This window comes from Danio rerio, chromosome 15 (genome assembly GCF_052040795.2).
Source record: "Danio rerio strain M-AB ecotype USA chromosome 15, GRCz13ab, whole genome shotgun sequence".
NCBI lineage: Eukaryota > Metazoa > Chordata > Actinopteri > Cypriniformes > Danionidae > Danio > Danio rerio.
The window spans coordinates 47,441,295-47,467,292 of record NC_141035.1 but is presented as its reverse complement, the minus strand read 5'-3'; the positions used below and the strand labels follow the sequence as shown (position 1 = coordinate 47,467,292).

The 25,998-nt window shown below is 39.5% G+C and overlaps 1 protein-coding gene and 2 long non-coding RNA genes across 19 annotated transcripts in view; 1 reads left to right on the top strand and 2 right to left on the bottom strand.

Moving 5' to 3' along the window:
- gria4a (glutamate receptor, ionotropic, AMPA 4a) overlaps positions 1-25,998 on the top strand; it is an 877,747-nt gene that overhangs the window by 47,083 nt on the left and 804,666 nt on the right. For all 11 annotated transcript variants that reach the window (XR_015508480.1, XR_015508478.1, XR_015508477.1 and 8 more), the window contains 1 exon segment: positions 9,890-10,129. Coding sequence is in view for 7 of the 11 variants with exons in the window: in XM_087282680.1 (XP_087138806.1) it covers positions 9,890-10,129 (240 nt within the window). In the remaining 4 variants the exon portion in view is untranslated.
- The window catches only part of LOC141377928 (uncharacterized), a 244,751-nt gene that overhangs the window by 110,437 nt on the left and 108,316 nt on the right, over positions 1-25,998 (bottom strand). For 5 of the 7 annotated variants that reach the window (XR_015509978.1, XR_015509977.1, XR_015509976.1 and 2 more), the window contains one exon: positions 9,808-10,110. This is a non-coding gene — a long non-coding RNA (uncharacterized LOC141377928). Of the gene's footprint in view, positions 1-2,271; positions 2,658-9,807; positions 10,111-25,998 lie in introns of those variants that run through there. The other 2 variants (XR_015509986.1, XR_015509985.1) reach the window with 1 other exon arrangement.
- LOC141377930 (uncharacterized) lies at positions 24,789-25,331 on the bottom strand. Its single transcript, XR_015510033.1, has 2 exons — positions 25,236-25,331; positions 24,789-25,153 (listed from the first exon to the last, which is right to left on the bottom strand). It is a non-coding gene; the product is annotated as an uncharacterized LOC141377930 (long non-coding RNA).

The following is a 25,998-nucleotide window of genomic DNA, read 5'->3' as shown; positions in this document are numbered from 1 at the left end:
AAACTATTATGATTAGAAATGTGTTGAGAAAATCGTCTCTCTGTTAAACAGAAATTAGGGAAAAAAAGAAACAAAATGATTCAGGGTGGCTAATAATCCAGAATTCAACTGTATGTTGTACAAGATGTTAGATTTCTATATTTAGCGTTTTCAGCTACAGTAGCAAAGATGCTTTTTCATATTGAATATTTTCCTTTAATTCAGCTTCTTCTTGATTTTTATTTCTATTAAAATTACAGGTTCAAAGTTCTGTTTGTTAAAACCAATGGTGGTGGCACAGTGGGTAGCGCTGTTGCCTCATAGCAAGAAGGTCCCTGGTTAGTGCCTAGGCTGGGTCAGTTGCCATTTCTGTGTGGAGTTTGCATGTTCTCCCCGTTTTGGAGTGGGTTTCCTCCGGCTGCTCATTTCACTGTGGCGACATTTGAAAATGTATTTGATTTATCACGTTTTTTCACAAAAAAAAATATTAGAAAAAGTTTCAAATCAGCATATAACAGTTTGCTAAATTCATTCATACATTTTCAGCTTAGTCCCTTTATTAATCAGGAATAGCCACAGCGGAATGAATCGACAACTTATCTGACATATGATTGAACTGGAGAAATGGTGCTGAAAATGCAGATTAATATCACAGGAATAAATTACGTGCACAAAAAGGGGTTAAATTAAAATAAAAATGTATTATATTAAATACTTTTCACAGAAAAATTGGCAGGTGTGACTTGAAAAGACTAAAAGCAGATGGCTGCTTCTGACTCAGGGCTGTCTATGCTAAAGAGCTAGAGATGATCAGCAGTGGGCGGGGCTTTCCCCCTCTGATGTCACGGACAAAGGGAGAATGTCAATCAAAGTATTTCTGCAGTAAAAACCATTACCATTAGAAGATGCTCATATTCATACGCTGTTGCCTCACGACTGTGTTTAAACCCCTTATAAATGTGATTTTGCATAATAGCTCCCCTTTAAGAACACATGACTCTGGACACTTCCAGGCTGTGTAAAAACAGAGCATCTCTTTCCTCACAGACACACACACACACACACATATATACAAGACAACATTTAGACTGAAACACGACTGAAGTCCACATCAAACGCCTTTCACAGACCAGTTTACTTCCGTTTACTCTGATGTAAGAAAAATGGAGGACAAGGCTTTATTCTGTCCCTCAAGTATTGACTGGTTTGTGAAAACAAAGTATGTTATTGGCAGGGGTTTGTTTGTATGGGCTTGGCAAATTAAGAAGGTTGTTTTTTATATATTTTTGTAACAGAATACGAAGACAAATTGAATATTTTTGGATTACTGTGCAGCATCATGAGAGAAACAATATTGCATATATTACTGATATATTACACGAGTATTTTACTATATTTAATGTAGAGTAAATGTATTCATTCATTCATTCATTCATTTTCTTGTCGGCTTAGTCCCTTTATTAATCTGGGGTCGCCACAGCAGAATGAACCGCCAACTTATCCAGCAAGTTTTTACACAGCGGATGCCCTTCCAGCCGCAACCCATCTCTGGGAAATAAATGTATTACCATTTTGCATAAAATAATACATTTCAAATAAAGTTTTGTTTGCCATATATTTCAATACTATGTATGAATATGTATGTATGTGTGTGTGTGTGTGTTATATATATATATATGTACTTACACACACACTTTTTGTGTGTTTTTTGTCAAAATGATTTTAATTCCATTTTGTTTTGTTTTTGTGCCATTGAAAATTTAGAATTTTAAAATTTTAAAACGTAAATATAACGTAAATACATTTTTTGAATTTAAGTTTTGGGGCGTCACGGTGGCACAGTGGGTAGTACGATCACCTAACAGCAAGAAGGTCGCTGGTTCGAGCCTCAGCTGAGTCATTTGTCATTTCTATGTGGAGTTTGCATGTTCCTCCCGAGTTGGTGTGGGTGACAGCCCACAGTCGAAACACATGGACTATGGGGGAATTGAATAAGCTAAATTGTCTGTAGTGTATGAGTGTGAATGAAAGAGTGTATGGGTGTTTCCCAGTGCTGGGTTGCAGCTAGAAGGGTATCCGCTGTGCAAAACATATGCTGGATAAGTTGGATCATTCTGCTGTGGCGACCCTCTGATGAATAAAGGGACTAAGCGGAAAAGAAAATGAATGAATGAATATTTAAAAACAATTATGTAATGACTTTCTCCACAAACTTTTTTTGTGATGGCTGAAATAACAAAAAAGTAACATTAACACACAAGATAGAGTGCTGTTCACTTGTGCAAAACTCACCACCATGATCCAGGGTGATGTAATGGTTGCCAGGATGCTGCTACGCGGTTGCTAAGGAGTAGCTGTCAGCAGGTTGCTAGGCGGTGAAGTGTGGTTTTCATGTCTCTGCCATGTGGCTCGTGCTCTTCCTTCATTAAGAGTCTGTTTGTTTGATTAACACTAGCATTGATCCCTCATTCTTCCTCCATACATTCCTGTCAATCCTGATCATCAGCACTTTCGCCAACTATCGCCTGTATCTCCATGGTGACCAGCCACAGGAGATTTTTTTACTTCTGTGAGTAGAGAGTGGCATTCAGTCTATAAATAACCAGACAGACGCTTCGTCCTTCCATTAATTGGTCTGTCGATGAATCAGACTGTAAATGATGATGGAGGATTAGCATCTGAAAGCAGAAAGCAGGGCTGCTTGATTAGGAAAAAATCATAAGTATTTAGGTGATATATTATTAATTCATTCATTTTTAAAGAGATAGGAACTCTGTGGGCTCTATTTTGACGATCCATGCACAAAGTGCAAAGCGCAGGGTGCAAAAGCAGTGAGGCAGTGTAGGAATCCACTTTGGCTAATTTAAGGACGGAAAAATCCGCTTTGCGCTGTGGCGCATGGTCTAACAGGGTTGAGCTTATTCTCTTAATAAGTTATAGGTGTGTTTTGAGAATAAACCAATCAGAGTCTCATCTCCCATTCCCTTTAAGAGTCAGCTGCGTCGCGCCATGGTGCATTTGCTATTTACATGACGGACTTTCTAAGTAGAAAAACTGAACAGAAACAGTTAAAACGAGCATCTACAGCCCGAGAATGAGAGATGAGCCTCTTTATTGTTTACTTTCGCTTTCACTCTCGTGGATAGAGAAATGTGTTGTACGCACAGACATCCATTAGCCTACATAATTAATTTAGTTTGTTAAGCACAAAGATTTGTGTCAAAACTAGGGATGTAACGGTATCAGAATTTCACGGTACGGTAATACCTCGGTATGAATGTCACGGTACGGTATTTATTGAATCATTTACAGGAAAAAACAAAACTTATGAAAATACTCCAAAAAAGTGCCAAAAGTGTCAATGACATACAAATTAGTCATCTATCTGTAAGCTTTGAAACAGGAACTTCAATTTTAATAAAAAAAAAATTAAACCATGTAAAAAAATTAAGTTTCAATTTAGTATTGTTGAAAACTCATCACATTCAACATTTAATCACTCACTCACTTAGATAGAGATGGGTTTAAAGGAAAATTATCATATAAATATAATCTGGTAAAAGCTGGTATCTCTGGGCATTTACAATGTCCCCTGCAACAGAAAAAAACCCTCTCATTTGGGACTGAGGTTTCTGGGACAAGAGAGATATGACTTGGCCCAGGTTGACAGCAGTGGGTAATGTTGTGCATTGTCTTTCCCCCACTTGAGAGGACAAACCATGAGTGAGATAGAGATCTCATGTCTGCATCAATCTGAACAGTGTGCTGTGTTTCTGCAGTCCCCATGACTGATTATTAGTCGTATTCCCCAACTTGCAGGCACGTGCACACACAGTGCTCAACCTGTGCAGTGCACATGCCCTTTTTAGTCTTGGATAGAAAGTTCCCTTCCAAAATGATCAAAAGTGCCCCCGCGATGCGACATACCCTTCGTCCCCGCTTTACAGTACGCGCGCGACAACACAGCTGATAAGAACTCGCGCGACAACACAGCTGATAAGAACTCGCGCGACAACACAGCTGATAAGAACTCGCGCGACAACACCGCTATTCAGTACGCGCGCGACAACACAGCTGATTAGAACTCGCGCGACAACACCGCTATTCAGTACGCGCGCGGCGACAACACCCGCTTTAAGGTTTTCCAGCTCTTTTTCATCCCCGCTTCTAGCAGCACACTCCATTTCCGCATTACTGGATCTGTAGCGACAACAGACCGCAAGGGATGATGGCCAAGCCTGGGCTGATGGGAATTGTAGTTTTCGCTACCTCCCGTTCGCTTCATTCGCCTGAGCAAATTTTCTCAGAAGAGCTATAGTTTTACCGAGTCATGCGACTTCGGTAATATCGAAAAAAATTAATATTGCGGTATGACGGTATTTACAATACCGTTACATCCCTAGTCAAAACTATTTCTAAATTCAGTTCTAATTTCCAGCAAAAGAATAAATGAACAATAATAATGAAGAGTGGTCAAAAAACCAAACACACTTGCTGTGCCCCATATGGTCTAAAACCTGACAGGTGGGCAAATCCAAGCTTGTTTTTAATAAAACAGATGTAAATGTGCAGATAATAAATAATACTGCTAATAATGATAACATTATACAAAAGCAAATTGTTATGAATAAATTACTTTAAACTACTTTAATCCTTTATATTTATTTCCTATAGGCTATATATCCTTATTATATCCTATATATATCCTTAATATTTTAATTATTTTTCATTTGTAAAGATATTTGCGCATTGTTGTACATCTTGTGTGTATTGAACAGTGTGTTAAGCGAGGCGCACAACTAACACGATCTGCGCTGGACTTTAGACTGGCTTTGTTCTGGTCTGTTGAACACTTTATTGTAGTTCCTCAAAATAGCAGCACGCCAGCAATGCGTCAATGTGTCAAAGCTATTTCTAAATTTTCTAAATTCAGTTTTAATTTCCTGCAAACGAATAAATGAACAATAATAACAAAGTGTGGTCAAAAACCTGAGTTATATCCTAAAACACATGCTGTGCCCCATATGGTCTAAAACCTGACAGGTGAGCAAATCTAAGCTTGTTTTTAATAAAACAAATATAAATATGGATATAATAAATAATACTGCCAATATTAATTACATTATACAAAAGCAAATTGTTATGAATGAACTGAAAAAGCCTCCTGAAATGAAGAAGACATAAAAGTTTGGTTTTTAAATTTATGTAAACTAGAAAATAATATGTTTTGTAATATTTTAATCCTTTATATTTATATCATATTTATTCTTATCATATCCTATATATATACTTAATATTTTAATTTATTTAATTTTTAAAGATATTTGCGCATTGTTGTACATCATGTCTGTATTAAGCAATGTGTAAGCGAGGCGCACAACTAACACGCTCTGCGCTGGACTTTAGACTTTGTTCTGGTCTGTTGAACACTTTATTATAGTTCCTCAAAATAGCAGCACGCCAGCAATGCGCCTCAACACGACTCCTTTTTTAGACCAGAACGCCTATGGCCGCACATATGAGCGCAAATGCATTTGCTATTTAAACAGTGTGGCGCAAAACATCAAAACGACTCTTGCACCAAGCTGAAACTAGCAAACAACTAATGTGTCGCGCCTTGCGCCGGGTGTATAATAGGGCCCTATATCATTGTTAATGGAAGTGTCCTTTGGTTGAACATTTTTGGGAGAAAATTCTAAACTTTTTATCCATAGTTTAACAGGGTATATGCAGTAATCCTAAAGGTAATTTCAATACCTCTTCAATACTTTTTAAAGATCTTCTCAGAACAAGACCTCATCGCAACTTCAATCTGTAATCAGTATCAAACCTGTAATATAATAAACAGTTGTAGTTAAATAAACCAATGAAGCACAACCAAGCAACAGAATTCGGATAAGCTCGGAAGAAACAGCTTGAAAGAATAAATGCTGCGGTTGTTTTCAGCGACAGGCTTCAGCCCCTGTTTAAACTCATCTTTCTCAAACGGGGGAGTTAGGGTGCTTTCACACCTAGACTTGTGTTCGGGAACCTGTCTCGTTTGCCCAGTTAGTGCGGTTCGTGTGGCATATGTGAATCCAGCACTCACGCCCGGATCTGCACCAAAGCAATCAGTCCAAGATCGCCTGAATGAGGTGGTCCCGGCTCGATTGAAACAAACTGGAGCGGATCGATTGTAGTGAGAAAGCGATACGATCCGAGCCCGGCGATATTGCAGTGTATTATAGATGTGTAATAGGCATCCGGCTATATGAAGAGAGAATAATGAGCAGGGCGGGAGGTCATTCCAGATATCCCAAGTCTCCTGCAAATGCACAGAGACTCCCCGATGCCCGAAAACGAGTTGATAATCTCACGGAAATCACGCGTGTACCTCCCGGTCCTCAAATACATCGCGCACCCTTCTCACCCCTCCCCACCGCATCCCTCCTCGCTCTTCAGACACGTTGCGCGCACCCTGTCAAACACCACCAAACCCCCCAGTCTTCACATCGCTTATATTGTCTTACTGCTCATCGTCATAACTTAAGTAAGGGGCGCATGACAGATGAGCGGGACTCTGCAAAATAAACCCTGACACTCTGACCAATGTGAGGAGAGTTTACTTACACGTGTCTTGTTTTGGCTGTTTTGGTCCGTTTAGAAAGTTTGCCGTGTGAAAGCAAACCAAGAACAAAGAGCAACAATGTAACAATTTTAATCCCTGTTCCGGAACAACTGAATCGATCCACAGCTGTGAAAGCACCCTTACGCCCTATTCACACGGGGCTTCAGCGTCAACGCTTGACAGAGGGCGTGTCTGAAGTTGGAGCTGAAACGATCGTCATAGAAGCGTCAGCCAATGAAATTCAGTCAGCAATTGGCCACTGTCTGAGCTGGTGTATTTGCATACAGCGATCTGATTGGCTGACGCTTCCGTCGGCGCTTGAAAAGTTGAGCTGGTCCCAACTTCTGCAGCGAGGAACGCTTCTGAAGCGGCGCCGACGGATCCACAATGCAGTTCGGCAACGCCTGACGTCACCCATTCAAAGTGAATGGGAAGCGTTGACGCTGACGCCCCGTGTGAATAGGGCGTCAGAGAGCAAAACAACAACTCTCGCATCTTATGATACAAAAGTCACATGATTTCACATCGGGAAGGAACAAATGCAGACTGCCTAAAGAGGGCTGGATTTAACGCGTCCATCCTTTTGTGTCAACTAATGTTTTTTCATAATCATTGGAGGCCGAAATTGAATTTCGATTACCTGCACAGTCCTGCTGGAAAGACATTGCGCAAATTTAGATTTCTTTTTTAAAATAATATACGCCGCCATTGTACCTACAAGTCCTGTGACTGAAAGCGGGATGGATGTTATTTCAGAGAGATGTTCATCTCTGCTCAGACGAAACCAGCAGTGAGAGAGAGGAAAGTGAGTTTAGAGAGACTGTTATGACAGAAAGACCTGAGTGACAAAAAAAAAAGAGAGAACCGAGAGTCTGTTTGATCCTACAGCCAAAAACTAGAGTATGTCATTCATAGAAAGCGACAGAAAACGCAACGTTATAAACTTACATCAAAGAAGCACAGACTGTGTGTGTGTGTGTGTGTGTGTGTGTGTGTGTGTGTGTGTGTCAACTAAATGTGCTGGAGCCCTTTGAAGATTACACACTGACTACTGAAGTCTCTTTCTTTCACTCACGCTCAGAAAAAACATGGTACAACGTGTTTATTATTGAACCTTGAAGCTCACCGAGGCTTTCCAGAACACCCAAAATCAAAAGAATAAGAAAAAAACATATGAGCATTTCATCAAGTTACTATTGAGCGTTAAATGATAAAGATATGTATGTAATATGTATATATATATACAGCTGAATACAAAATGATTAGCCCTAATGTGAAGTTTTCATTCTCTTTCAAATGGTTCCCAAGTTTTTTGTTTAAAGGAGATTTTCTCTACATATTTTTAAACAATACTTTTTAGAATTCATTTTATTTGCCACAAAGACAGCACATATTTTACTCGTCATTTTGCAAGTTATAAGTGTTCAGATATATATATGCACAGGGCTCGAAATTGCGACCATTTTGTTCGCATATGCGCCTGAAATTTTATCTATGCGACCTTAAAATATATTTGGGAGCATGTTTGCGAGTGTATAAAATTGTGACCAGTTTTTACTGCAAAATGTTCACCACATGCGTGGATTCGGGAGACATTCACGCAGAAAGCATCTCTGCACTTGAAATGCGAAACGCAGCGTTCAGGAATGGTTTAAAACAGTTGTCATGTCAACTTGCTGCAGTAAACAAAGCCAAGTCTGTAATGCTTGCCCCGCCTTTGCACTCTTCTTATTGGCCCACTGCTCTAGCACTAAAATATCAGCTGTCAATCACTCAGTCGATGCCGTCTGGCTTGGGATGACAGAGAGAGAGCTGTTACCGCGAAAAACTGTAAAGCGCTGAAGATGAGAATAAAGAAAACACTGACAGATTTTGTTTTGGAAACCATGGCATCTAAAGTTACAAATAATGACACATCTTACTAGTGATCATGTGCTGAATGGTAATCCACCATCTACACTTTTCCAAGAGCGGATAAAAGACTTCCATTGGCTTCAAGTCCACTATGAAAAGTTTGTGGGATGGAATTTTCAGGTAACTTTTTGCCACATTTAACACGAGAGCTTCTGTTTAATCCTTCATATAATCGCCAGATGCTGTCCGCCGTGCAAGTGGCAGATATAAGTCAAATTTAACACCACGTACACCATCGCAAACGGCTTAAACTGAGTAAACTAATATCGCTACTCATGAAAAGTATTGTGATGAACATGACATATGCATATAATAAGGTGCAGTATATGTCAAAAACACCAGTGCAATATCAGACAGCACCCGTGAGAACAGCACAGTTATATCGTTATATAGTTATAGTGCGTGCAGGGCCGGTGAGTGCTCCGTGTTTCTTTTGGTCACTCAGTTATGTTAAAAAAATAAATTTTCTTGTGATAACAGGATTTCGTTGAGACACATTTTCCTCACGCTTGCATATATATAAATTTTTGCTTGTTAGTTTGGTTAGCATTGATTTCAAATGCAATAAATATGTTTGTATAAAACTTGTAGTAACGGTGCTTATAAGTGCGACTTAATTTTGGCTGATGTGCTTACATTTTTAAAGATAGGAGAACCGGTGCTACCAAGCAGAAAGGTTAATTTCGAGCCCTGAATCATCACAAACTGCTTGAGAAACTCTTCTACTCTGATAGTTGGTGATGAAAATAAATGATGTTCAATAAGATGTACTTGTGTTTATTCACTGTTTATTATTGGGATTTCAGGATTTCTCCTTCATTGGATGCTTTTAAATCTAACTTAAAGCCTTATTTTTACTCTCTTGCCCTTGAGTGACGCTTGCATGTTATTTATTATTATTATTATTACATTTTTTTTTCTTGTATTTTAGTATTTCTTTTAAACATAAATTTCCTTGTATTTAATACCAGTTTTTTGGTTTTATTGTCTAGTTTATTTTATTGTAAAGCACTTTGGATCAACTACAGTTGTGTAAAATTGTGCTCTATAAATAAAATAAAGTTTGCCTTGCCTATTCATCATGAATTGTGAACTGTAGGCCTACATAAGGGTTAAGTATGTTAGCCACGCCCACTACCTCAGACAGGCCTAATCTGAGAATTTAACTAAACACGAACTCGAACACGAAGTGGATTTAATTTTAGATTACAAAAGCCAACTATTGTTTTTTGCAAACAACATGCACAGATGAATTGTTCACCACAAAACAAGCAATGTGAGCTAACAAAATCAATATGGTCAGTTTGGATTTCACGTGTTCTTTAATAGTGAGAATTCCTGGTTAAACTGAAGTGTTCTTGTTGTTTGTGTCTCTCCCTTTCTCTGCAGTCTGTTCGCAGTATTCACGAGGAGTGTTTGCGATATTCGGCCTGTATGACAAGCGTTCGGTTCACACTCTGACATCGTTCTGCAGTGCCCTGCACATCTCTCTGGTGACTCCCAGTTTCCCCGCAGAGGGCGAGACCCAGTTCGTCCTGCAGCTGCGTCCGTCCATCCGCGGAGCCCTGCTGAGCCTGCTGGACCACTATGACTGGAGCCGCTTCGTGTTCCTGTACGACACCGACAGAGGTAAAGACACACACATGCATACACCTTTATCAGCTGTACTGAAGAGGAGTTATGGGTGTTCACAAGTTTTAAAGGGCAACTACTATGCAAATATTACAGTTGTGTAGCAACAGTGTGTGATTATAGCCAGCTTTTAATGGTTAAAATTTATTGTATTGTAATTTTGTAACAGACATTCTCCCTTTGCACGCGTCATCAGAGGGGGAAAGTCTCACCCATTAGTGACCATCTCTAGCTCTTTAGCATAGACAGCCCTGAGTGAGAAGCAGCCATCTGCTGTTAGAGTTTTCATACCAGACCTGTTGAAGATGATGTCAATTAAGAGGCATTATAAATGATGCACATAAGATGTCATAATTAGGCCCACATGGAATCTGCGCGCGCAGAATTCCACAGATTTTTTGCAGATTTTCCGCAGATTTCTGCAGATTTTTAGCACATCATTAATTCTGTTTATTTACTTGAGTTAATGTGTAAATCTGAATTTAATCAGTTTTTATTCAGCAATTTATTACTTTTATTTCATACTGTATATTAAGGTTTTAGTTATGATACTCTGCTGGATACTCCCGAAATAGTTCCGCAGAAATCCTCAGATTTTTACCAAAATTCTCAGCAGAAATAGCAAAAAACGTCCGCAGATTCTGTCTGGCCCTGATCATGATCAACGTAAGATGCACAAATAAACACTGGAGTCTACATAGACTGCCTTTTTCTGAAACACTTCTGCACACATTTAGTTTTCACAGACAACATTGGCCTTGTTTTGAATCTGCTGCTATGTTGGCCATACCTTTCAACCTTCTCATTTTTCGAAGGATTCTCCCGTATCTTACAATTCTATCCCGCTATCATCTTGTAAAAATATTTTCCTTTATTTTTAATCTTTCTATGAAGTGTGGCAATAAACATCAATGGCTTTATTTTAATGATCTAGGCCAAACTACGGCCTGCATATGCGGCCCGCTAAACACTTTCATCAGAGGTCATTTTAAAATGCTGCTTATGAGTAACGGTTTGGTTTCAGAATTAGTAAATTAGTGATGCAATTACAAGTGAACGCCATGTGATGGCAGTACTGCACGCAGTACAGTTAGTGCAACCAGTAGAATTAGAACACACTCTCGGATATTGGAGATGCACTCGACCGTTAATGAATGAAAATGAGTCAGGCCAAAAAAGAAAAGAAAAGTTGACTCTGAATGTCGTGTGTTTAAGGAAGAATGGACAACAAAATACTTCTTTACCAATATTTTTACAGATAGCGGTAGGTCTATTATGCCAAGAAAGTATTGCTGTTTTTAAAGACTACAAAATAAAGGCTGATTTATACTTCTGCGTCAAACGCTGGCGTATGCTACGGCGCTGACGCATAGCCCTTCGCCGTGGCCATCGGCGTCACTGACGTGCACCTCTCAAAAAATGTAACCACACGTCGCAACGACACGTAGCGCAAGCTCTGTGATTGGTCGGCTTGGTAGCGCTGACGAGTCTGGGCGGGACCAAGAGCCGCGCGAGTGACGCTAGCCGATTGGAGCGATTGTTTACAAGTGTGGAGTTCCGTGAAGGAGCTCCGGATGGAAAGTTTTGTTTTGTGTTTACCTCATATTTAAAGTTGTTGCACGTCCGCCGGTTCCTGCCTCAAAATGAGCGACTTTGAGCCACTTGTACATCCAGGAAGTGTTCAGGAAAAGCAAAACAGCAGCGAGGAAACTCGACACAGAGAAACATTTACACCTCACTGACAACTAGCATTTCGGAAGTGTTAATGCAGACCAACAGAAACAGCGTGCAGAAATATAAATGCACAGCTACGCGTGTTGCATGCGCTGTGGGTTACGCCGGTCACTTGACGCAGAAATATAAACCAGGCTTAAGAGGCCAATCACACCGAACGAATTAACTACTGAATCAGCTGGGTATTTTGCGAGAGTGCTGCTGTTGATACTAATGTACTGTAACTTTATTTTCAGGCTCATTGTTCACATTAACACACTCATAATAACATGACTTGGAATAACAAAGATTAAGATTCTTCGTCAGTTTTATCTCATAGTTTTATACTGATCGATATGAGCATATTAATAAAAGCTCAAATGAGATTGTTGTGAATTTGACTCAAATTATATCATAATTGCTGGTTAAATGTGTTCACTTTTGTCATAGAATATATTTTCTGTGCATACATCCACTTTAAAAAGCTATTTTATTAATGATTTGTGGTTTCATTAAGTTTTATGATGATTAATCTGTATATTCTATAGGGGTGTCAAAATTAATTGTTTTTTCGAAGCACCGTGATGCAGACACGGACAATAAGGTATCGGTTAAGTAATAATTAAAACCGGTTATTATGTACTGACGTCATTTATCTCCTATGCGCTCTTTACAACACTCAGCCAACTCAGGGCCATTCCGTGGCATAGGCACCCTAGGCAAATGCTAAGGGTGCTGTATATCCAGGGGGGCGCCAGAAAGGAGCGCGGTTCAGTTGGTTTTGTTTTCGAATTTCCTGACACACATTCAGTTACAGACGGCAATAACTCAAAAACCTCTTACCCTAAAAAGATCTAAAGTGTGTTTCCAACAAAAAGACAAAGCTGGTTATGTTTCACAGCTGTCTTTCTTTTTTTTTCGCTAGACATTACGAGCACTGCTCCGTTTAATATATATATATATATAATATATATATATATATATATATATATATATATATATATATATATATATATATATATATACACATACATACACACATATATACATATATATAAATATATACATATATATATATATATATATATATATATATATATATATATATATATATATATATAGTAAACACTGCAAATAATGGTATAGTATTATAATATTTAATATAATAATATGAATTTAATACAAACAAAAATAAATAAATAAAATAATAAATAAGTAATAATAAATCAACTCTCTCTCATTACCATTAGGTGAATAAATATAAATTTATATCTGTTCAGTGTGTATATACAGTATGTATGTGTATGCAGTGTGTGTGCGCGTGTATGTATATTTTGAATGTAATGATTTTTTTATTAACATTATTAAGAACAATTACATTAACATTTTAAATAATACAGTAGGTGGTATCGATATCGGTATCGTAAAAATGTTCACAAAAAGTATCGGTATCGGATCGAATTATAAAATTGTGGTATCGCACATCGCTAATAACTAATCTTTACTTTTTTAATGTTGAATATGCAGGAGGGAATCTGATAATGACAAATGTCTGATTTTACCGGTAAAAAAAATGGTCTAATGATGTTGTCAATGACAGATCGTAAGCAAACATAGTAACATCAACATCAGAATTATGAATAGTTTTATTCTGACTTCATCACTTTACTATGCATTAATGACCAGGACACATTTAAAGTCCACCATTCCAAGTCCAAGCATTTAAACCAACAGTAGACCTACACATAGCCTATTGCTGTTTCACCAATTGTTTGAGAAATAACAATAATAATAACAGGCTACTCATATTAACCTTTATGACATCAACAGAATCGTGATCTTAATTTTAAGCAAAAAAAAAAAATAATAATAATAATAATAATTTCGAGATTCTTATTTTAACCAGAATCGTGCAGCTCTAGTATGTGTGTGTCAGCGTCCTCATCTTCCTCCAGTTCTCCAGTGGTCTCTCTCTCTCGTCTCTGTGTGGTGTGGAGCCCGTGTTCACCCAGTGAGCGTCTGAGATTTTCCTCCTGCTGTCGGTCCGCTGTTCCTGCGCTCACTAGAGCATAAAAACTCTTCCTCCTGGAGCCCAGAGCGACGCGGGCCTCAAGCCAATCACCCAGCCATCCGTGATCTCCTGCTTAAAGGCCAGAAAGAGAAGCTAATGGATCAACTAGCATCCGCTTTCTTCTCTCATCTGCATCTCCTCTCCCTGCTTTAATTCAATCCCAGTTGGCATCGATTCCAAGGACGATGCAGCACGTTTCCCCCCCTCCATCAGTTCTGCTTGTTATTTTTTTTTGCCGGCTTTTCTGGCTGGAGTTTGACCTCACACCTCTGCATTGCGGAAAACTGTCTGTCCTGTCCGCTAAAACCTCTCTGATCGCTCGCTCGCACACATGTGAAACGGCTAATCGCAGGGGAACGTCCAGCCTGTCTGGAGATGTTAGCATCAGCGGCAGTCCTGATGGGGCTGTGAGGAAAACATATCCTTTCATTTATTACATCTCAAATTGAAGCTGTGAGGCTGCACACGACGACGCAATAAAACAAGAAGCCGGCAGCTAGCTCTCTGCAACTCTCACATGGTGAGAAGCTAAGCAGGGCTGCGCCCGGTCAGTACCTGGATGGGAGACCACATGGGAAAGCTGGGTTGCTGCCGGAAGTGGTGTTAGTGAGGCCAGCAGGGGGCGCTCAACCTGTGGTCTGTGTGGGTCCTAATGCCCCAGTATAGTGACGGGGACTCTATATCACTCTACTCAGTGAGCGCCGTCTTTCGGATGAGACGTTAAACGAGTTCCCGACTCTCTGTGGTTGTTAAAAATCCCAGGATGTCCTTCGAAAAAGAGTAGGGGTTTAACCCCGGCATCCTGGCCAAATCTGCCCACTGGCCTCTGTCCATCATGGCCTCCTAACCCTCCCCATATCATGATTGGCATATCATCACTCTGTCTCCTCTCCACCAATCAGCTGGTGTGCGGTCTGGAGCGAAATGGCTGCCGTCGCGTCATCCAGGTGGATGCTGCACACTGGTGGTGGTTGAGGAGATTCCCCCCATTGTGTAAAGCGCTTCGAGTGCCCAGAAAAGCGCTATATAAATGTAAGGAATTATTAATTATTATTAGAAGAACGTGTTCAACAGACGAATAAACGTTAATATATATCGATAGAATAGTGCACTCCTTGGCTAAATTCTCCATCAGTCAAACTAGAAAGTACACTACCTTACAATGGTCTTCATTTTAGGTACAAAAAATAATAACTTGACTTCCAGTTGATCATTTGGTATCAGAAGCAGTGTTTCCCCTCCAGGGACAGACGAGTTTTCGCTAAGGCCAGCTTTTAGCCTCGACCGCTGAGACTGCAGCTCTGCTCAAGACTTTTGGCCAGCGGAGAAATTAAAGGGTCACGAAACACCAAAACACATGTTTTGAGCTGTTGACAGTCGTATATGTGTCCCACACTGCTAAAAACACTATTAGGACACCTATATTTCACTAAAAAGTGTAAATTGGTTGTTTTTGCGTGATTTCAAGCAAATTCGTACTTCCGGTTTGAAGCGAATTTTTGAAGCTGCATCACGGTCATGACATAATAGCGTGTATTCCAGCGTGCAGACTGGACGTCTGTGCCAGAGTGAGTCTTATTACGTCTTACAGTGTGATGCATTAATGCACGAGTAAGGCTTGGTTCAAACCAATCAGCGCGCTCTATTGTGCAACTTCATTAATATTCATTAGTGTCACAGTGTTTACACGACTGAGACGCCACGTTGTGTTGGCAAAACAAGCGTGAAGTGTTGCTTTTATAGTTTGTAGCAGTTAAGTTTCGTTTTCATTTTCTCTCTGTGAGAGCGCAGCTGGAGTCACGTGTGGATTAACAGTGTACGCGACGCTCGACAACAATAACTTACGTTTCTAAGGAGGATTATTGTTTACCTGAGAGCTGTTCTCATCTGCAAACGCTGAGATCCGGATTCGCTTGTAGTCTCCTCTTATTAAAGACGCGGCTCTAGTTGCTGGTGATTGTCCTGTCTCTACAGATTTGGTAAGTGAGCGACCAGTGCTCTTTGTTTATTCTTTGTTTGTTCGTATCGAACAAACTATTGCACTACAACTAAACTTTAACCTCATGTAGGGTTTTCGCCGTATTTAGTGACCGGAATAACACACGCGGCTTTCTGACGCTATGTGCCGTGTGCATCTAAGTTTCCGGGAAATGCGGAGGGTTTTTTTCTCTCATTCGCCGTGCGGTATCAAACATTGCACGAAAAATACACGCTTAGAGCAGTTCCTCGAATCAAATATCTCGTTAATCGCGAGGGGCATGAATGAATTCCCTGAATGAAAGAGCCAAACTGCAGTTAAAGTCCACCATTTAATAATTTGGCAAATAATTCCACTACAGATGTCCATGTAGGTTAAACACCATCACTTTCTCCTGTATGTGTGTGTGTGTGTGTGTGTGTGTGTGTGTGTGTGTGTGTGTGTATTTTGACTCTGAAACTTGCGCGTGCCCAAATAGACACTCCCACAACATCCCTCTTTTCTTCCTCCGACACTCCCCCCTAAACAGAGCTGGACACGCCCACTTTTCTGACTTTTTCCAAAGTAGAGGTGTGAAAACACCCTGCTGAAACGAGGGGGTTTCATGGCCCTATAAAATAGTCGTGCCCAACTGAGTGTGGTTTCTCTCAAGGTTTTTTTTTCTTATTCACTAATCAATCAATAGATCTTAAAATCAATGCAGAAGCATTTCTAGGTGGATTTATTGCCACAGCTCTGTTAGTCAGTTAACTAAACTCAGCAGATCTCCATCCAACAGTTCATAAAGTCCACCTGACATCAAACTGTACAATGTTTATTTTGCTAACGGTCACATTCTCACATTCTTCTGGTGAAAAATTAAGTTTATCCACTGAAAAAACAACAACGTTTGTTTTGGTAATCTTCAACCAAAGTCTGCTCATTTGTTTCCTCGATTTGAATGAAGCTCCAGTTGTTAATGTCAACCTGAGGGTTTCCATAGCAAGCATAGTATATTAGTAACCTCTCAAGAAAGCCCCGCCCCCTGCTCAATATTCCGATTACGTTGACAGTACATTAATATAGTAGAAATAAAATCTCAGCAATTTGTGGTTCACACAGACTTTAAATACATAATGATTGTCTATATTTTCATTTGGTGTGTCATTACAGCAGTTCTGAAATCTGCTCGACATGCAAATGTTAACAAAACAATTGAGCTAACATCTCCAGTTAGAGACCATGAGTAACTGGACTGCTCATTTTGGTAGAGGATCTGACCATCTGGCGGTCTGGATGGACACGTTACTAACTGCTTCCAGATCAGCTCAGCATGAGTTTAGTGCTTTGACACTTGGGCCAATTTCTGCTGCCATTATAAACACTGCATGAAATACAGCTACAATGTGTACTGTGATTTTGGTCCATAGTAACAAGATCACAACACACACACACGCAGGTCTGATTACATTAAATATTCATTTAAATTAGTTAATTCATTTTCCTAGTCATTTATTTATCAGGGGTTGCCACAGTGGAATGAACCGCCAACTATTATAGCATGTTTTACTCTGGGATTCCCTTCCAGTCATAACTAGAACTGGGAAACACCCATGCACTCTCATATTCACACACACACACACTCATATGCTATGGCCAGTTTAGTTAATCTAATTCACCTATAGCACATGTGTTTGGACTGGGGGAACCAGATCACCCGGAAGAAAAACCCACACTAACATGGGAAGAACATGCAAACTCCACACAGAAACGCCAACTGACCCAGCCAGGACTCGAACCAGCGACCTTCTTGTTGTGAGGCCACAGTGCTAACCATTGAGCCCATCTAAATGCCAAACTAAAATATTTTCACTTGCTATTTTGTAGTTGCTCCTGTCATTTTTTTTCTACAGAAAAAGGCAATTGGGCAATTTTGGTTAAACTATAGTGAGCCATGACATTAGAGAACTTTTTTTTTTAATTGTCAATGCTTGAACATTAACAGACAGGCATTAATAACTTAAAAAATTACACAAAAAGGCTGAGATAAGTCAATTTACATTCACAATTATTCACAATAAAACAAAAATATATAATTACATAAATAAAATATGAAACAAATTAATTAAAATAAGTAAAGAGAAATACATATTGAAGTTCTCAAAATATGAAGCCAAAATCCTCTAATAAATTATATACATATCTTGCTTTTGGACTTTTTATCTCTCTTAATGCCTTCACATAAGTCAAAATTATTGGCCACCCTATGAATTATTTTTCTTTTTTTCCAAATGATGTTTAACAGATTCAGGAAATTTTCACAGTATGTCGGATAATATTTTTTCTTCCGGAGAAAGTCTAATTTGTTTTATCTAAAAAAAAAAAAAAAAAAAAAAAAAAAAAATATATATATATATATATATATATATATATATATATATATATATATATATATATATATATATATATATATTTTATATACATTATACATCATATATACATTTGTCTACGGAACAAACCATCGTTATACAATAACTTGCCTAATTACCCTAACCTGCATAGTTAACCTATATAACCTAGTTAAGCCTGTAAATGTCACTTTAAGCTGTATAGAAGTGTCTTGAAAAATATCTAGTCAATTATTATTTTCTGTCATCATGGCAAAGATAAAATAAATCAGTTATTAGAGATGAGTTATTAAAACTATTATGATTAGAAATGTGTTGAAAAAATCTCTCTGTTAAACAGAAATTGTGGAAAAAAATAAACGGGGGAGAATAATTCAGGGGGGCTAATAATTCTGACTTCAACTGTATCTTTAAACACTACTACTCTTGGGGGAATTTTAAAAAATGTACATTTACGAATATACAATTTTAATAATATGAACACATTAATTATTATACGAGATGTCCTTAAATATCAAACCAAACTTAAAACCAGAAAGAACTGTTCTAGAAACAAAAGAAAAATTGAAAGAAAGATTATCTGACGTTTACATAATACAATAATAGAGATACAATTTTCCATTTTCAAAAGGGGTGTACTCATGGATGCTGTGCAGATTTGTCCACTACACATGTTTGATATGAATCTCTCATTTCCAGCACATTCAAAAGGTGCACTGGTGGATTGAGATGTGGGATCTTTCTTATAATTGTGGCTTCTGTACAAAACAGGGAAGAAAATTGTATGTACGCCACTTTTCATTGTGCGCAGCTGCAAGTAGACTAAGTGAACATATTTACCTTAAATATTAACATAATTTACTTTCTTTACAATATTACAAATATTACAACCCAAATTTATTTGGGTGTATGTTCACTTTTAGAAAAGTTGCTACACAATTGCAAAAAGCTGTGATCTATAAAAAAAACCTGACAGGAGAATGTGCGCAGCTGTAAGTAAACTCCAAGTGAACATACAGTGGGTATGGAAAGTATTCAAACCCCCTCCGACAAGAGACAACTACTTTGTGACTGTTCTTGAATAGGCCAGCCAGAGCCCTGACTTACACTAATATGTTTTAGTTTTGCTACAGTTATGACATCCGTCCAGACTATGCCTGGAGTTTTCAAGAACAAAAAACTGAGGCCGTTTTCATTTTAAAACGCTGTTGCTCCTGCTAGTGTGGATAGGGGAAAACGGAGACATCTGAAAATGAAGGCGGGGCTGCAAATACGTCCCATCTGATTGGGGCGTATTGCTTAATATTAAGTGCACAAAGTTCAGTCTTGCTCCTTCTCCTTGTAAGTTCAGACTTCTCAAATTTGATATAGAAAACAAACTCCTGAGGACACGTTGGGTAAATCTTCAAAGGGAACAATGTACTGTATAACCTCATTAGCAATAATGTTGAGTAGTCAAGTATAGCTCCCTATTTATATGACCGTCATCTTCATTGTATGCATATTTATAACAAAACAGAGCCCATAACATCACTGCCTCCTTTTATTTTCATTAAAAATATGAAACCTATTGATGACCAACTAAACTTCTCTGACCACATTTCTAGAACTGATCTTGCAGATTTGCACTCTTTACCATCTGAAAGGTCCGACCCTTCCTATCTGAACATCTGAGCAGCTAAACTCCTTGTTCAAGCTCTTGTTTTCTCCAGACTGGACTATTGCAACTCTCTACTGGCTGGGCTTCCAGCTAACACTATCAAACCTCTTCAGATGCTCCAGAACGCAGCAGCACGAGTGGTCTTTAATGAACCTAAAAGAGCACATGTCACTCCGCTGCTCATCCGTTTGCACTGGCTGCCAGTTGCTGCTCGCATCAAATTCAAAGCTGTGATGTTTGCTTACAAAGCGACTTCTGGCTTTGCTCCTTCTTATCTGCTCTCACTTCTGCAGATGTATGTGCCCTCCAGAAACTTGCGTTCTGTGAATGAACGTCGCCTCGTAGTTCCATCCCAAAGAGGGAAGAAATCACTTTCCCGAACTCTCGCATTCAATCTGCCCAGTTGGTGGAATGAACTCCCTACATACCTGAACATACCTGAACACATACACATACCTAAAAGTTGCCTACAGCACTTATTCATTGTTGCTCTTATAGTTGTGTAAATTGCTTCCTTGTCCTCATTTGTAAGCCGCTTTGGATAAAAGCGTCTGCTAAATGACTAAATGTAAATGACTAAATGTAAATGTACCCTGTCTCTTTTGCTGAATATCAGTTTTAATGATCAATAATGGCCATTATAAAAGTATAACGTACAATAAGTTTATACATTATAGGAAATAATGGCAAGCAATCAGTCAAATCAGTGGTTACATAAATCAATATATTATTAACTTATCTTTGCGCCCAGCCAAAACATCTTACCTGAGAACAAGTAATAGATTCAAAAGACCAAATCGGGGAATATGTTGTTAGATATAGACAACAAGATCATTTAAATATCACCTTTAACGAATATAGTGAGATTAGATCCAGCAGGAGATTCTTGATGAGCAGTCCAACATGCACTGCTCTCATCTGGGTAGATGTGCTCAAAGCACTCTCTGACTGCCTTGAGCTCAGGGCCTACTCACACTATGCCACCCGTACCGTGCCCAGGCCCGTTTCCCAGATCGTTTGAGAAGTGTGAGTGCGCTGAATCGGGCTCAAGCACGGTTCACTTGGCCGGCCCTGGCCCGGTTGGAAGAGGTGTGCCTGAGCCCGGTTCACTTGGGCTTTGGCGCGGTACGCTTGTGTGTGAGTGCAAAACGCGCCAAAGCCAGAAACTGAAAGCGAGACGTGACTTTTAAGGGGCTGTTTCATATGGATTTATTAATAATTCTTACTGTTCAGTGAACGCAAACTGCCGTAGTTTATTAAAGACGCAAACTCCTCACAGCACGACAGCTGAGCAGCTTCAGCAGACCTCCTCATTCCTGCAGCACGAGGGCTTTATGATTGTTTATGAGCGCCAAAAGTGGCGGATCTGTTCAGCGAAATATCTGACTGCGTGTCACCGCATCCCCAAGGACTGTTTGGCAAAATATTTGACTGCATATCAAACAACTGAAACGATATAACTAGAGAAATCTCCACTGTGCTGCTGAGTGAGAGAGCACTTCTCACTGAACAGCGCAGCAGCTATGACGTAAGCGTGCCGAAGCCCGTTTGTGGTGTGAGCGCGGGCCGTCGGGGGAGACGGGAGGGGGGACAAGCGTGCTTTGGCCCGGTTCGAGGCAACTGTACCTAGTGTGAGTACGGCCTCAGACGTCCGCATACTCTGCAGTGCATGTGTGGTCACGTGACATGCGTTTTCAGCGGTGTAACGTGGATGGAGAGTTGTTCAGAAACGCTAGATGAAACGCCAGTGTGGATGTGGATCCTTTTCACTCTAATACACCGTGATAAAACTGAATTAGTGTAAAAAGAGCCTAAAAATGGCTGTCCACCAACGTTTACCATCTGGCCTGACAGAAATGGAGATGGTCTGCAAGGAGGAATGTCAGATGATCTTTAAATCCAGCTGTGAAAAACTTGTTGCATGTTTACCAAAAAGACTCATGGATGTATGTATTAGATCAAAAGGGGGCTTCTACTGAATATTAAGCAGGGTCTGAATGTTTAGGACCATGTGATATTTCTTTTTTGATAAATCTGCAAAAATGTCAACAATGCTGTGTTTTTCTGTCAATATGGGGTGCTGTGTGTACAATAATGATGAAAAGATTTACTTAAATGATTTTAGCAAATGGCTGCATTATAACTGAGTAAACAAATTATTCAATTTCTGAATATCTTCTGTACTCACTGTATTTACCCCAAAACATTGACTTCACTGAACCTCCTCAAATCTTCATATGAGCTGAAATCATTAAGGGGCACATAGTTTACCCCTTTTTTTATGATTTAATATTAGTATTAAGGTTGTTCTGAGTGTGTCAGTTTAGGTTCAGTTCAACACACAGTTCAGATTTTTTTTGTATGTGTTCAAAAGTGTCATGTTGGGGGTGTGTACACAGCTCGCTGTTTTAGGGGTGTGTTGCTTCACATGTTTCGGCTTCCCGCCCAACGTAACAAGGGGGCGGAGCCAAGACCTCCCCCGCTCTGTTAGGCAACAGACAGGCAGACTGAGAGAAGCAGCAGGAGTAAGGAGAGGATCAGCATTCAGCCGTACATGTACGACTCGGACACAGACCAAGCGGAGAGGTCACAATCATTTGTGTCTTTGTGTAGTTTTACAGCCAACTGTGTGCTAGTTTAAAGTGCCGAGCTTACACTAAGACTAATAACCACGCACACTGAATTAACTTTGACTGACGCACTAGATGCGATGCTCAGAGCCGAGACACGGCACACCAGACACGCAAATCTGATGTTATTTAAATTGAAACTGTTCAGATGGAGCTCTGTGGCGCGGCAGAAATACAGTGTCCTGAATCGTGGCTGGGCGCCACGGACAGCTGCTGACTTGAAGCGCCGTTGTGTGTACCCTGATAGAAACCTATGTTTAGAATTCTAAAATGCATGGCGCTGCATGTCGCAGAGTGGAGCTTCTAGTGTGAGACCTTTAGGCAAGTTCGTTATTTTATTTCCATTGGAGAGACGCGCACGGCAACGCGCTCGCATTTTCCAGCTCCACCTAGTTAAGATCACAGGGAGCTTCTGTGACTGCGAGAAATGCAAACGGCTGAAGTTTAAGGTAGACGCAATGAAAAGTTCACATGTTTGCAAACCTACCTAAAGTTACAAACAATAATTCCTTTTAGAGCGATCATGTGGTGAATGTTGATCTTGTGTTGAGCTCAATGAGCCTGATATCTAAAAATAGAGCAAGGGTGTTCCTTAAGTGACATCACTTTGACTCACACGGTGAAAATGGCGGACGTGAAACATCAAACTGAGTATATGATGATGCGTCCCTGTCAATCAATATTGGTGGGCGGGGGGATCGCACTCCTACGTCAGGTTGCGGTCGCTCTGAAAACCGCTCCAATTGGTCCACCGTTTTTATGTTGTTAAATTGAAAAAAAAAAGGACTGGGTGTGTTTATATAAGCCTAATATGACCGTCTATACACTATATATACACACACGTCTGTTCAAACAGCTTGAAAAGTAGATTTTTCACCATAGGTGCCCTTTAATACACATATAAAAATGAATTTACTTTTAGGAAAGTTTCTTCACAAATGTTATAAATCAGAGCCCTTGTGACTAAAGTGAACTCACAAATAGAGCTGGGGCAATAGATTTACTTAGACCTGACGTGACAAGGCCTATTTGGTTTTTTTATTATGCCCTGATACAGAAAATCCTGTAATTGACAATAGGATGTCCTAACTTATTCAGATGACTGTAAATTCTGTCTTTTAAACAGCAGGTAGTAAGTGTGAGACAGCAAGTGTTTACATGCAGTCCGCTCGCTCCACAGACACATACACTCACACACACTGGGTTTGTGTACAGAGGATTCTCCAGGTCTCTGTTGGCAGTCTGTGTTTACTCACAGGACAGCTGGTGCCATTTCATTATCATTTTCTCCATGTGTGTGTGTGTGTGTGTGTGTGTGAGCGAGAAAGAGAGAGAGCTCATGGTCATCTGTGGTCTGTCTGTGTTGTGCATTGTGATATATCTGTTATTTGAACCAGCACAAACCTACACTCACACACACACGCACAAAGGTATTGGTGATATATGGGGACTCTACTTAAGGCTGATATCAAACAACTATCGCAGATGAAACCAAACTGTGGTGTCGGTTCATAGTGGCTCGCATCACTAGTCCCGTCCAGAGCGAAAATCTGCACATGGACACACCAAATGGACAACAGCAGACTGATTCAAGAGCGTGTGCTCTGCATCGGTGTGAGAGGATTTGTCTTTTCACACCAGCAGATGGCACTCATCTATTTTTTCGTTCGATAAAAGGAAACAGAACTTCTAATGCACACACGCAAAGCGTAAACGAAGCAGCGTTTAGTACCATAGATCCTTTTCACAAGACTCGTTAAACGGTCATCAGCATCTTAAATCTTTCAAAGATTTTAATATGTAGATGAAAAAAACATGAACATTTATATTTATTAATATGTGTATTATATCTTCTTTACATCAAATTACAAAAAAAAAAAAAAACTCAGAATGACCGCTTACACAAGGTGTTTTAATGCAGCGTCTTTGGGGCTGAGACTAAATTTGACATTATTCTCTCCTCTGGCTGCCGTTATCAGTTTCACATTATGTTTGCCCTCTTTCTGAAAGTCTTGATTCACCATCATGGAGTTTTTCTTTTATTGTTTTGTAAAAAGTATTGTAAAGTAAATATTTGTTGTACTCTCCCATTCACTGTGCTCTAAGGCCCTGTTTACACTGTTACACCACCTCTATGCATGCAAGGTGTTACACTGAGGGAGTTCACAGAATTTTTATTTCACGCATACTGAAATTAAAATAAACTTCACAAGCCTGTTCTTCCCTTTTTCCTTCTCGTTTAATTTCTCTACATGTGTATATAGTATATAGTCCACACAAACAAAAGTAATCAATATCCAAAACCGAGCAGTCATTGAATGTAAACAGTCTGTGTAAATGATATAGATGGTTGGGTGAATGTTGCGTAGACGGATTTGAGTGCGATGCAATATCCACTTCCTCACAATGGGAAAACTGTAGTACGATGAGGAATTTAAGAGTCACTGACCGTCGTTCCAATTGTACACATATAGTTCACTCGCCAATGAGAAGCATAAAGAATGTTGAAACCAAACCATTGCAGTCCATTGAAAGCACCAACAAACACCTCATCTGAACATCTCTAGGACAACAGGTCCTGTCTACATAAGAAATAAACATAGGGCAAATCACAACTACATATTGAAAATACTTTTCAAACTTAAAACTTTATTCAATACTCACATTTGAGCAGCAACAATAATGTTCTCACAACAATCAGAACCGGAGTGGGTCGGTAGCCTAAGTTTACCATGTGGTTCCCTCTACCAAACACGACTCACTTGCTCTATGAAGAACTGGAATATATCCAGTTCTCACTCCCCTCTAGTGCAACCTAGTGGCCTGTAGTAATATTACAACCAGTGCTTCTCACATCACAAGAAACTAAAACAACAATTAAAGCATGTAACGTTTGTTCGTTACAACACTTAGTTTGAAAACGCATAGGTTTTGCTACGGTGTTTTTTTGAGCGCCGAAAACAAATTCCTCATATGTGCGAACATACCTGCCAATAAAGCTCTTTCTGATCCTGATTCTGAAAAAAAAAAAAAAACGGAGAGTTTTATAAACGCTGGAGAGGCCGTTTTCATTCTAAAACGCTGCTGCTCCATCTCATTGTGGATGGGGGAAAACTGAAACATCTAAAAACGGAGGCGGGGCTGCCGACATTCCCATCTCTGATTGGGGCTTTTCCTAAATACTAAGTAGCCTACACACACAGTCCTGCATCCTCTTCTTGTAAGTTCAGACTTTGGAAAACAATGATATGGAAAACAAACTCCCGAGGACATGTCAGGTAAATCTTCAAAGGGAACAGCGTCCTTTATAACCTTATACATATCCTCCTGGCCACATTGTTTCACTTTATCTTAATAATAAAATAAAAACATGATGGAACTGCTATTTTCATTTTGATATAACTGACTTAACAGACAGCAGAAATGT